General features: G+C 32.4%; 1 protein-coding gene across 1 annotated transcript in view; it reads right to left on the bottom strand.

Moving 5' to 3' along the window:
• Positions 1-12530, bottom strand: part of LOC118889001 (dystrophin) — a 1535792-nt gene that overhangs the window by 1179225 nt on the left and 344037 nt on the right. Inside the window, exons 17-18 of the mRNA XM_036840547.1 lie at positions 11114-11294; positions 2677-2822 (exon numbers count right to left, since the gene is read on the bottom strand). Coding sequence (XP_036696442.1) covers positions 2677-2822; positions 11114-11294 — 327 coding nt within the window. The remainder of the gene's footprint in view (positions 1-2676; positions 2823-11113; positions 11295-12530) is intronic.

The raw sequence follows: 12530 nt of genomic DNA on the forward strand, positions 1-12530 counted from the left end.
TGTATCTTCTTTAATTTCTTTCATCAGTGTCTTATAATTTTCTGCACACAGGTCTTTTGTCTCCTTAGGTAGGTTTATTCTTAGATATTTTATTCTTTTTGTTGCAGTGGTAAATGGGAGTGTTTTCTTAATTTCACTTTCAGATTTTTCATCATTATTGTATAGGAATCCAAGAGATTTCTGTGCATTAATTTTGTATCCTGCTACTTTACCAAATTCATTGATTAGCTCTAGTAGTTTTCTGGTAGCATCTCTAGGATTCTCTATGTTTAGTGTCATGTCATCTGCAAACAGTGACAGCTTTACTTCTTCCTTTCCAATTTGGATTCCTTTTATTTCTTTTTCTTCTCTGATTGCTGTGGCTAACACTTCCAAAACTATGTTGAATAATAGTGGTGAGAGTGGGCAACCTTGTCTTGTTCCTGATCTTAGTGGAAATGGTTTCAGTTTTTCACCATTGAGGACGATGTTGGCTGTGGGTTTGTCATATATGGCCTTTATTATGTTGAGGAAAGTTCCCTCTATGCTAGAACTACATTTTGAGCTAAGCAATTTATTGTGAGCCTTCTCCCATGTCATTAAGTATTTTTCAAAAACAGATTTTAATTGCTTCTGCAGTTCATTTAACCATTTCCCATTATTAGCTGTATAAATTAATTTTAAGTTTTCCACTCTTTTAAATTATGTTTATGATCTATTTATCTATATCTCTATGTATCTATATCTGAAAAGTTTTCCTCAGCAAAACTTACATTCAATTTACATTCCCACCAATAAGTGAGATGCAGTTCATTGCTGCCAGACCTGCACTTACTATATCTTTTGGGTTTCTCTTTTTTTCTTTTTTTTTGTAATTTAGTATGTAAAAAATAGTATCTCATTTTGTAAATCTGTACTACATCCTTACAATTTGTTTTGTTAATTAAAGTATAGTTGATTTAAAATATTAGTTTCAGGTGTACAACATAGTAAGTCAATGTTTAATAGATGATACTCCATTTAAAGTTATTATAAAACATTGGCTATATTCCTTGTGCTGTACAAGATATCCTTGTATCTTACTTATTTTACACATAGTAGTTTGTACCTCTTAATCCCATACCCCCATTTTGCCCTTCCCCCACCCCTCTGCCCACTGGCCACCACTAGTTTGTTCCCTATATGAGTCTGTTTCTGTTTTGTTATATTCATTTATTTGTTTTATTTTTTTAGATTTCTTTTTGCACTTTAGTACATAAAAATATCTCATTTTGTAAATTTGTACTACATCCTTTACAATTTGAGTTACAATTTTTCATAGGATTAATGGTCATTTATGTCTCTTTCCGGTGACTACCTTATTAATGACTTACTCAGACAAATGTTTTCCTTATCTCATTTTTCTTTAAAATTGGCTCTGGTACTTTTACAATGTTTGTGATCACTTCCATTTATTTTTGTGCTTACCCATCATATGTTTTTAAAGTTTTATTAAAAATTTCTCCAAAATTTATGCTTATTAAAATGTTTTTGACTTTTTAATCTATGTGGTAGTTTGTTTTGGTGTAACATTTGACACAAGGTTCTAACTTCATTTTTTTCAATTAGTTAATAATTCATCTTCTCAATAATATTTATAAATAATTTTCCATCACTGTTTTATCAATGGAAATACACTGTTCCATTCATCTGCGTACCGTTTCTTTTATACTTAACCCACTCCCCTAATTGCTATACCTTTGTACTCTTATGTTTTTACATTTATAGTTTTATTAAGTCACATATTATTCAAAGTAAATTTTGGAACTATTCCAGGTATTACAAACAACAACATAAAGGGGAAAAAAGATTAAACAGTTATAGGTTGTTTGGTATTATATTAGAGGAAATAGTTTAAATGGGACAATATATACTGGGAAATGTTTAAATAAAGATTTCTTTGAAGAAATTCTTCTAAAATTACTTTTTTAGGAAATAATATTTAATTCCCAAAAAAGAACTCTTGATATAACAAAGTTAAATTTTTAACGTTTTTTCTTAATTTAATTCTCAAAATGTGGACATATTATCTCAGCTCTTAGATACAATGAATGAATACGCTTTAGTGTCTTACAAAATAAAATGTGATTAGATATACAACACAGGCTTTTCAGGACTAGCAGGGAAAGTATTCTAAAATCTCATACAAATTATTTCTTTAATTTCCCATATTAGTATTTTATTTCCTGATATAAGACTATTAAAATACAGTGAATAGAACTCAAAAACTAATTACAGTACTACATCAAAAAGGGTTTAAATTAAAACTAATTTTATAACTACATTAATTTTACCACTTTCTTTTTGGAAATGTGAGATAAGCTCTAAATCAGCAAGCAAAGGGGAGGAATAATACCAGAGCTTCTATAATAATCAAAATCCATGTTTCTGAAAATATACATTAAGCAAGAAAGAATATACTTCATAAGCAGACCGTACCATTGTTTTCAAAGATGGAATTTTTATCTTATGGAGAAAAGGCACAAATGCATAAAATATTACACTTTTAAATTCTTAATCTTCATTTTTTCAGCTGGTAAACTATCGTACTTGCCACGATTATTTTAATTCTAGTATTATATTAAGGTTATACCAATGTGATTGCTTGATAGATGAGATCTGTATTGTATTGTTTAAGACATTTAAATAGTCACAGACCTGTAACTCCCCGAGTCTCTGCTCCATGATCTCATATTCAGTGACAGTAACCTGAGGTACAGAGAGTTTGGCTTCTGACTGCTGGATCCACATGAGGATGGTACTCATGGTCTCCTGATAGCGCATGGGTGGCAAAGTGTCCAAAACTTTATCGAAAGGGAAAAAAAGAGAATCATTTAACCATTTAAAACTTTGTCATTTGTTTTCCTAAGCTGCCAGCAAACTCAATCATACTAATAATTACAAATATTAACAAAGTGTGAAAACGTGAATATACAGCTTAGAATATGATTATGTTGTTGAAGATAAATTCCTATTACATGCCTGATATTTTGACAGAAACTATGCATATATTACATCGAATCCTCCTATCAGCCTTGCAAGATTTGCATTGTTTAACTCATGTTTTTTAAGGTGAGGAAATGAAGCAACAGAGAGGCTGAGTAACTTGCCCAAGGTAACACAGATGGTAGTTGGAGAAACCAAGTAGAGTTCATGTATATTTGACTTTGAAGACTACTCTCTTTCTGTATTATCATTTGCCTTTGGGGAAAATAGTATTATTATCTACAGCAGGTGATACTTTATATTACATCAGTTCATGTTGTCTTTTACTAAAAGAAACACAATTTGTGTGCGTTTAGTGTCAGAAACTCTAATAATGATCACACACATTATCATTCTTAATTCTTACAATAAACCTGTGAGATAGACATTTTTATTCCATTTACATTTGAGGAAACAGAGGCTATAAAAGAAGGCCAACTAATTTGTTCATAGTCAAACATCTAGTAAGTGTCACAGCCAGGATTTTAAACCAAGATCATCTTGTTTAAAAGTCAAAGCCACCAACAAACAATGTACTTTCTCTAACATATATATATATATATACACACACACACACACACACACACACATCTATGTATATGTACATACATATATTCATTCCAACTATATATAAAATTAGGGAATGAAATATATATATATGGGAAAGTACAATGTGTGTGTGTATATATAGTTATATACAAGTTTTAAATCTAAAATGTAGATATGTGTATATATACTATTTATTACTATACATTATTTTCTATTTTATACACGCCCACACAGATTATGTGACTTAAGTAGCTATACTGACCATATTCAAGGTTGAGAATTTTGGCAGAAAACCGGAAACCATAAAAATGATTTTAAGTGTTTTAAGAAGAATAAAAAAGAAACTGTAGAACTGAAACATGCAATAAGTGAAAAGTAATAACACAAAGAACAGGTTTAAATGCAGATTAGACAAAGCTAAACAGAGAATTAGTAAACCTGAAGATAGGCCAGAAACATATATATGTATGTGTGTGTGTGTGTATGTGTGTGTATTTATATATATGTATACATGCATATATGTATATATCTGGAATGAAGCATGGATAGACAAACAGATGGAAAATAAAGATGAGAGAATTTATATATATGTATACATGCATATATGTATATATCTGGAATGAAGCATGGATAGACAAACAGATGGAAAATAAAGATGAGAGAATAAGAGACATAGAAAAAAACAGTAAAATGAACATAAATGTATCCCAGAATCACAGAGACATGGGACAGAAGCCACGTTTGAAGAGATAATGGCTGAGAATTTTCCTAAATAGATAAAATCACAGTGCAAAATACTAGCTCAAATCACTATATCCAATGGCATTATTTAAACCACACTATTTTTATCAGATAGCATATGAGTTTCACTTCTATATACCAATTCCTTCTAAACTAAATGAGAAGAATATAGGAAAGTATTTTGCACGCTAGTTAAGTGGGGTTTTCAAATGGAAAATATATTTTTAGGAAGTGTGTTAGAAAGGGATACTGAGAATTTTACTCAGTGTGCTTACATTTATTTGGCAGTTCATGCCCAAATTTAATTTAAGAGGCCTTCTTTAACCTGAGCACTTCTGATTTCATACTGAAGGATCTCAAGAGATCTCTGTGGTACTTTAAACCTCACTGCTTTCTTTCATATAAATAATGTGTTTCTCTGCTAACTAGATACATTTGAATGCTAGATAATTATTAATAAAAACAAAGAGGGATCTCATGAATAGTACTGAAGTAAAGGAGTATTTAGTTATGATGAAGCAAAGAGTTGGAAGGAGACAGGTCTATGGGTAGAGACAAGGAGGTATGTTGGATAGATTATAAAATGTACAAAGTTTGGTTTAATTGAACTTGAACATATACATTCTGGAAAACAGTGCTTGTTTTCCTTGTGGCAGTGGCTGGGACACAATAAACATTTATTAGAAGCTTGTCAGAGGTGATATGAATCAGTCCAATTTTATCCAGATGATGAATATATGTCAGGAGAGAAAGATAAGTATAGAAAGAGTTGATGAAGATATTAGGGTTACTTTTTATTAGAAAAAGATCAACAGGTTTTTCATGAACATCTATCAGAATTGCTTCTCCATTCTGTTTGTACAGAAGGAGGCTGTGTAGCATGACAATTAGCAAGTCTGATTCTGCAGTTCAGTAAACCTGTGCTTTGGAATTGGCTCTCCACTCACTAGCTTTGGCAAATTACTTAACATTTTAGCATCTTAGACCTCATTTATAAAAATGGGGATGTAGATACTTCGGGGAGAATTAATTGAAGTCATTTATTATTCCTTCATTCAGCCAATATTTATTCAGTGCTCTGAGCATCAGGGAAGCAAGAAGTAAAAATTAAAATAGCAAAGCCTTGGCTTTCATGATGCTTAAAATCTAATTGGTGAGTCAGAAAATTAACAAACAAATCAAGAGACTATAATGACTAATAGAAATAGATGGCAGTGAAGAAAAATTAAGTTATGGCGGGGGGGGAGATCCTTCCAGATAATACAATAAAAAAAATTTAAGATTGAGAATTAGATATAAAAATGTTGGAGCAACGAGGATTTACACAAGGGATGGTGGGCAATCAATAGATTAGCAATGGAAGACACTACCATCTCCAAGCTTAGAGGGACAAAGGGAAGAGATGTGAGATGGTGTTACAAGAAACCAATAATTGGAACCACCCAGCAGGAGCTGAATTCACAGGGGGATTCCCTTTGGGGATGCAGGGTCCCTGAGGTATGCTGTTTCCAGAGAGGGCTAGAAAGTTGGAGGATTCATTCTCAGGAACTGATGGAGAGGCACCCTGTAACACTGAGAGGGGAAGAGAATATTCTATCTTCTCTCCTCTTCTCACCTTCAGTATCCTCCAAGTGCCTCCCACTGGCTGAACCACGCAGGTAGACAGTTTAAAAAAGGATCCTAGGAAGTGTAGTTTTCATAGGAAGAGCAGGGGATGGCACTGAGAAGAGACAAACAGAAGATCTGCCTGGAGATGATGGTGAGAGTGCGTACAGAGGGGAGGGAACGGAATTTGAGAGGGGCAACAAAGTACATCAGTGGTTTTACCAATATTCCATTTCTTAAGTTTACTAGCTCAGTATGCAGATTTCTATTTTTTTTCATTATTTAAAAAAATGTCTATATGTTACAGAAACTCTTTGAATATAATCAAAGTATTAAATAAAATAAAAAGGATAGAAAGGGACCAGACAGTGAATAAAAAAGCCCTCTCCTTGGAAGTATCACTTGACAAGAGACTTAAAAGCACTGAAGGAGGGAGCCATATGAATACAGAGAGGAAAGGTTTTCCAGGTGGGTAATAACAAGTTTAACAGTCCAAAGACATGAGTATTTCTAGTAAGGTAGGAGCACAGCAAGGAGGCAAGTGTAGCAAGAAAAAAGTGAGCAAGGTGGAGTGTGGTGGGACATTAGGGCAGGGGAAACTACGACCATGAAGGCCTTTGTAGATCTTAATAAGATGCTACATTTTATTCTAAATTTGTCTCTGTATTTGCTGATTACTGCATCCATTGTTGGGTACATATCTGCTATTATTATTAGCTAGAAGGGAGATGCAAGACAACAGGAAAGTGAAGGAGACATACTCAGGGCTAAGTAGAAATTGCAAGAGTTTAATACAAAGTTTTATCTATGTTAATAAAAGGAGAACACTTCCTTGCTAGGGAGAGAACAAAAGCTGAATAGAGGCAATCACATTCTTTCATTTGTGGGGAGAGGTAGGTTCCTTTGAACTAATTTTACTTTCTAGAGAACCAGATGCATAGCCAAACCTAAGACATTGCTCTGAAATGATTTACAAACACACACACATACACACACACACATGTCCACACATGAACACATACAATGCATGCATATGAATATCCTAACACACACAGAGTGAATTTAAAACGTTAGTTTCCACTTCATCCTGCAAAGAGAATCATGATCAGACCAAAAATTAAATAATAATAATAGATAAAGATCAAGGGAAATGGTAACAAAAAGGATGAAAGTGTTTTGTTTGTTTAACTTCAGGTTTACTTAAATACTGTTGTTTCAGTACTGGTTAATACTTAATGGTCATTTAAAAATACATATACAAGGCATAGTTTATTATATTGCACAGCATATTTAACCATGTATTTGGAAGAGTGTTTAGACTGTGCTGAGGATAATCTTGGCATTTGTAGCATCCTGGGGAAAGATTGTATTTGTAGTTGTAATTGTACCTACATTAAATGAGAGGAAACAAAGATTTTCTGACTTGTCAGCTTATCACCAAAGTGATAAGGTAGCATGAGCACTGTACAAGTATAAAACAGTTACTTAACTCATAAGTATATGTTATAATATTATAGATGGTCCAAAACTCAGTCAGCATCCACCTATGGAATAGATCAAAGGAGGGAGGAAGGAAAGTAGACAGATAGACAGACTGACAGAAATAAAATGCCATACATTCAAAGAATCCATTGTTTTTCAGCACAGGCCAGCATAAAACAAAAATCTCTCAAATCTAGAAAGAAGATGACCACTGAAACATTCTAAATTATTAAATAATAAATTTGATTGATCTTTCTTCTATTAACCAATACAATTCTAGCTAGATCTTAAGAAATAATCACAACTTGATACATTATTTTTCTTTGTGTTAAACAAAATGTCAACAAAGTACACATTAATTTGCATTATTCAATGAATAACTTACATTATGTCAAGTCTCAGGTTCTCTTCAAAACCCTGATAAAGTATTGAAGAATCCAGACCACCACTGCATGTGGGCACTATTTACCATATTGTATAGATGGAACATCTTATTCTGTATTCTGATTCGGGATGTTTGGGCACATTTTTTTCCTTGAAATCTGGATCCTAAGTAAACTCTCTGGGTGTTTCACAGGTGGATTGCTTTGGGGAGGAGCTAGAACTGAAACAAGACCTAGCAAGTCCATAGTTTCTGAACTCGTTATCTCACTACCCATGTGTGGGTTCATCAATCAGGAAATACATCTGAAGAGCTGTGGGAATAGTTACCCAATGGGCTCTAATCTCACCCTCAAGTCCACTTCATTTCTAAGGGAGGCCCTGATTGTCTTCTCCCTTCTTTAGCTTCCTTCTGGTCTCTCAGTTTAATGAGAAGGGAAATATTTCAGTTTCTGAACTGTTGATCTTTTTTCTGTATAACTGCTTCGGATCAGTATTCGGATGCAAGACATAAAGTTCTCCCATTGAGAGCTAAACCAAACTTCCACTCTATTCTGAGAAGACAGAACAACTTGTGAAAAGATCAAATGCCTTTGTTAGTATCTCACAGGTAAGTTATTTAGCTCAAGCAAAAACCCACACAAGGGAAGATCCTTCCTAGTCTCTCCACGTGTACTTTTGCTTCCTTTCAATCTATCCTCATCGCTCAGTTTCTGAAAATGCAGAACTGATTTATGATGTTATATCACAGCATAAAACCCATCAGTATTGTTTCATTTTTCTCACGTTAGTGTCTAGAACCCTCACCGTGGCTCATAAAAGGCCCTTCTAGACTGTTTGCCTCTCTAGGCTCACCTTGCATCACTCTCTCCTCTCTGTGCTCCAGGGACACAGGACTTCTCAGATTCTTAGCTAGCCAGCACCTACTACCCTTAGTCTCACTAATTCCTGTTCATCTTTCAGCTTCTGTGTCCTCTCTGAGGACTAAGAAAGATAACTTATAAGATTGTTGTTTATAGACTAAAAATTACTATGAATATAGAATACATTTAACTTTTAATATTATTTTCTCATATCATCTTTGCCAAATGCCAACCACCAATTCCTCACACCAGTTTTCACCATTTAAAGTACACTTAAGATGTCAAGTTTTTGTTTCATTGTGAGAACACTAGTAAAGAAGAAAAGGAAAGAGGGAATGAAAGTCAAGATGGATTCCCAAGATGGTAGCTCTTATTTGCTGAATACTTAATATGTTCAAAGCACCATGTAGTAATACAAGAAATGAGATTTACTCCCTGGTGTAAGTTTGGGGGAAAACATACATATGGAAAATTCCTTGAAAATAATTATTAATTAACAAACTGAACTGCAATATGACTTGATGTGGTGAACTTTTATTCACCATTTTTATATATGTACATAATACATATACATAAATTATATATAAATACATATTACATAAAATTATATATAATTTATACATATAATACATAATATGTGCAATGTATAAATTGTATAAATACACAATTTATATATAATATTTAATACACATAATGCATATAAATTATATATACAAATATAAATTGCATAATTTATAATTCATATATATAATCCATATTTAATTTATGATTATTAATGAATCAAAACAAGTTTTCCAAAAGAGTGAATCAAAGTGTTAGAGATATTTCGGTTAATACAGTGGAAAGGAGTACATTTTATTTAGACATAAATGAAATGAAAATATTTGGCACTTTTATAAACAATCATCATGTATATACAAGATAAAGAGAAGACATGCTAATATAGATGGGTATACTGATAGCTGTATGAACAGAGGTTATATATTATTATATATTTATATTATGGTGTCATAATCAAATCTGTTATCATCACATATCAACATTCTGAACACCTTTAAAAGAAACAGAAAAAAATGTTAAACCTTAATATAATGAATAAGTCTATGTAAATTAAAAAATTTTCAGTGAATAAGCTCCTTTGCCAACCAGTTACAGTATAACCATTAACATGTACTTGACTTTAAGGGAGGTTTATGGATTTTATGATAAGAAAAATGCATTATTCTTAAATAGGTCAACATTTGAAAATTTAGGACATTTACAATCTTTTCCCCAATTGATTTTACAGAGGCTCAGCAACAAGTACACTGAACCCCACTAGAGGGAGCTGACGTTACTGTAAAGTTGTATTACCTGATTCCCTATCAGGAAAATAAACCCCTCAGTAAAAATCACTTTGAAGTAAAAGAAAGGAAAAAAAATGCATTTATCTTTCATTACATGACCTCACCAGGAAATAAAAAGGAAAAAAACCAGGAAAGTGAGGAAAGCCCGTGTATTACACACTATGCTGATTCTAGAAATGTTATTATGTGGTAAATTTTTGGCATATTTACAAAGGAAAGCAGTTAAAAATGTGTGTTCCAACAAATTAAAGTTTCAGTAGAAAACAAATATATGTTCTTGTGCTTCTCATGACAACTTTGAGGATGACTTTTTAAAAAATATTTTTATCTTAATACCTTAAAAATCTAGTTTTACTCTATAATCCTTTGTGTGTACATATATATACATATGTATATATGTGTATGGTGAACCAAAGACCCATTTGCTAATGCTTAAAAGTGTTCATAAACCTGCCTGTCAAAGGAATTTTTGTCTGATGAGTAGGGATATTTGGACTGTGTATTAATATCATAAGAGCAAATTGGTGAGAGACAAAATTGACATCCTGAAAAATTTGCTCGTCATATGGTAGGCATTTGCATAATTGCTCCACTCATATGTTGTATTTTACCAGTAAATGAGAAAAAGAAGATATTGTATAGTTATAGTGATCCAAGAGTAAAATGCAGCCCAAAGAATAATTTGTCCTTGGCTGAGTTTCAGTTGCCACATGTATGCTACAGCTATAATAATCTTCATATAAATTGATAGAAGTATTAACAAGATGCCTAGCTAGATACCCTTGCACATGAAGCAAACTGGATTTGATGAAAACCTACTAACAGGGCTTCAACTGCTCTTTTATTTCCTTCAATGTTCCAAACATTTGACTGTAAAATTTGCAACCCGCCAAGGAGAAGTTACGCCTATATACAACATTTACTTCATTTGTTCTTCATAGTCATGACATTATTATGGAGGGGGCAAGAAATGGAAATCTAACATATTTGTCTTCCAAAAACAACATTCCATTACTTGTTACTACAGGTTGTAGAGAGTATGGTTTCTTTGATGGAAATCATTCTTTCATGTTAGTACTTTCTCTTTTCACGATAAATAATTTGGAAAACATCAAGTTAGTCATTTTAAGTATTTTTACTTACTTGTCTGTAGCTCTTTCTCTCTGGCCTGCATATCAGCAAAGACTTGGTTAAAATGATTTGTAAAGGCCACAAAGTCTGCATCCAGGAACATTGGCCCTTGTCCTTTCTCTTTCAGGGCTATGCTTTGAATTTTTAATCGCTCAATTTGAGGCTGAAGAACTGACAGCCGGTTGACTTCATCCTGTACCATAATTTAGAGTATTAAAATAAATAACGTTTTTACTTTGCATACATTACATTTTTGCAAAGAAAAGTATTAAAAGGCAGTGATGCAAACTTAGCTTAATGCCCTTATCAAAATATTGGTAAGAAACATCCATGATGGTTGAAGCAAGCCTCCAGCACAGGTGATCAATTTAAGAATACCTTGACTCTTCATTCAATAGATATCATCATATACAATGATTTTTAAATTTCAAAATGACATCATTTAGAACATTAATGGGCATAAATATATACAGCTGAAAAGTACTATGAATGACCTTATATCTTTTTCATAAATTAAACATGGATGTTTCTCTATACCGCTCATGTCAAAATTGTGCACCTTTACTTCAAATTCTAAGCTCGTTCAATGAACAATTTTCCTTAAATTCATTTGTGTAGAATATAAATTGTATATATATCTACATATGTCTGCATATATACATACTACATTAAATTACAAATATGTTTATATATTAATTTTATATAGATTACATATATATGTAATCTATGTAATATTTATGTATATACACTCACATATTTGTGTCTATAATTATCTAAGTTTTGTACAGTCTTATCACTTCTCCTGACTGAATAGGCAATTACCATCATTTTAATTAGGGAGACTGTTTGCTCTGCTTTACTCTTGTTGTCCTGGCATAATTGTTAACAGCACCCCCTTTCACTCTCAAGACTACTCTGATTTAGTTGATAAAAATCACAAGGACACTGTGCCCTGCTGTCCAATGTAGTAGTCTCTCATCACATGTGGCTACTGAGCACCTAAAAAGTGGTTAGTCCAAATTTAGGTGTGCTGTCATTGTAAAACATACACTGAATTTTGAAGACTTAGTATGAAAATACAAATATAAACTCACAGTTTTAAATAATGATTAAATCTTGAAATGATATTTTTGATATATCAGGTTAAATAAAATGCATTATTGAAATTTATTTATTTACCTCTTTTTCCTATTTAAATGTCATTTCTAGAACATTTAAAATTACACGTGACTCGAATTTGTGGCCTGCATCCAATTTCTTTGGACCAGTGCTGTTCTTGGTATAAATGTTTTCATACTCTTTTGTTTCCAGTGAAGTTGCAATTCATATGTATCTGATAAATACATAATTTGAACTCAAGCAGAAATTTCAAAATGCTCTTTTTTAAAGTATTATTACCATGGTTGTTCACTTAAAAGTCATAACTATG

The sequence above is a fragment of the Balaenoptera musculus genome, chromosome X, assembly GCF_009873245.2.
Source record: "Balaenoptera musculus isolate JJ_BM4_2016_0621 chromosome X, mBalMus1.pri.v3, whole genome shotgun sequence".
Taxonomy (NCBI): domain Eukaryota; kingdom Metazoa; phylum Chordata; class Mammalia; order Artiodactyla; family Balaenopteridae; genus Balaenoptera; species Balaenoptera musculus.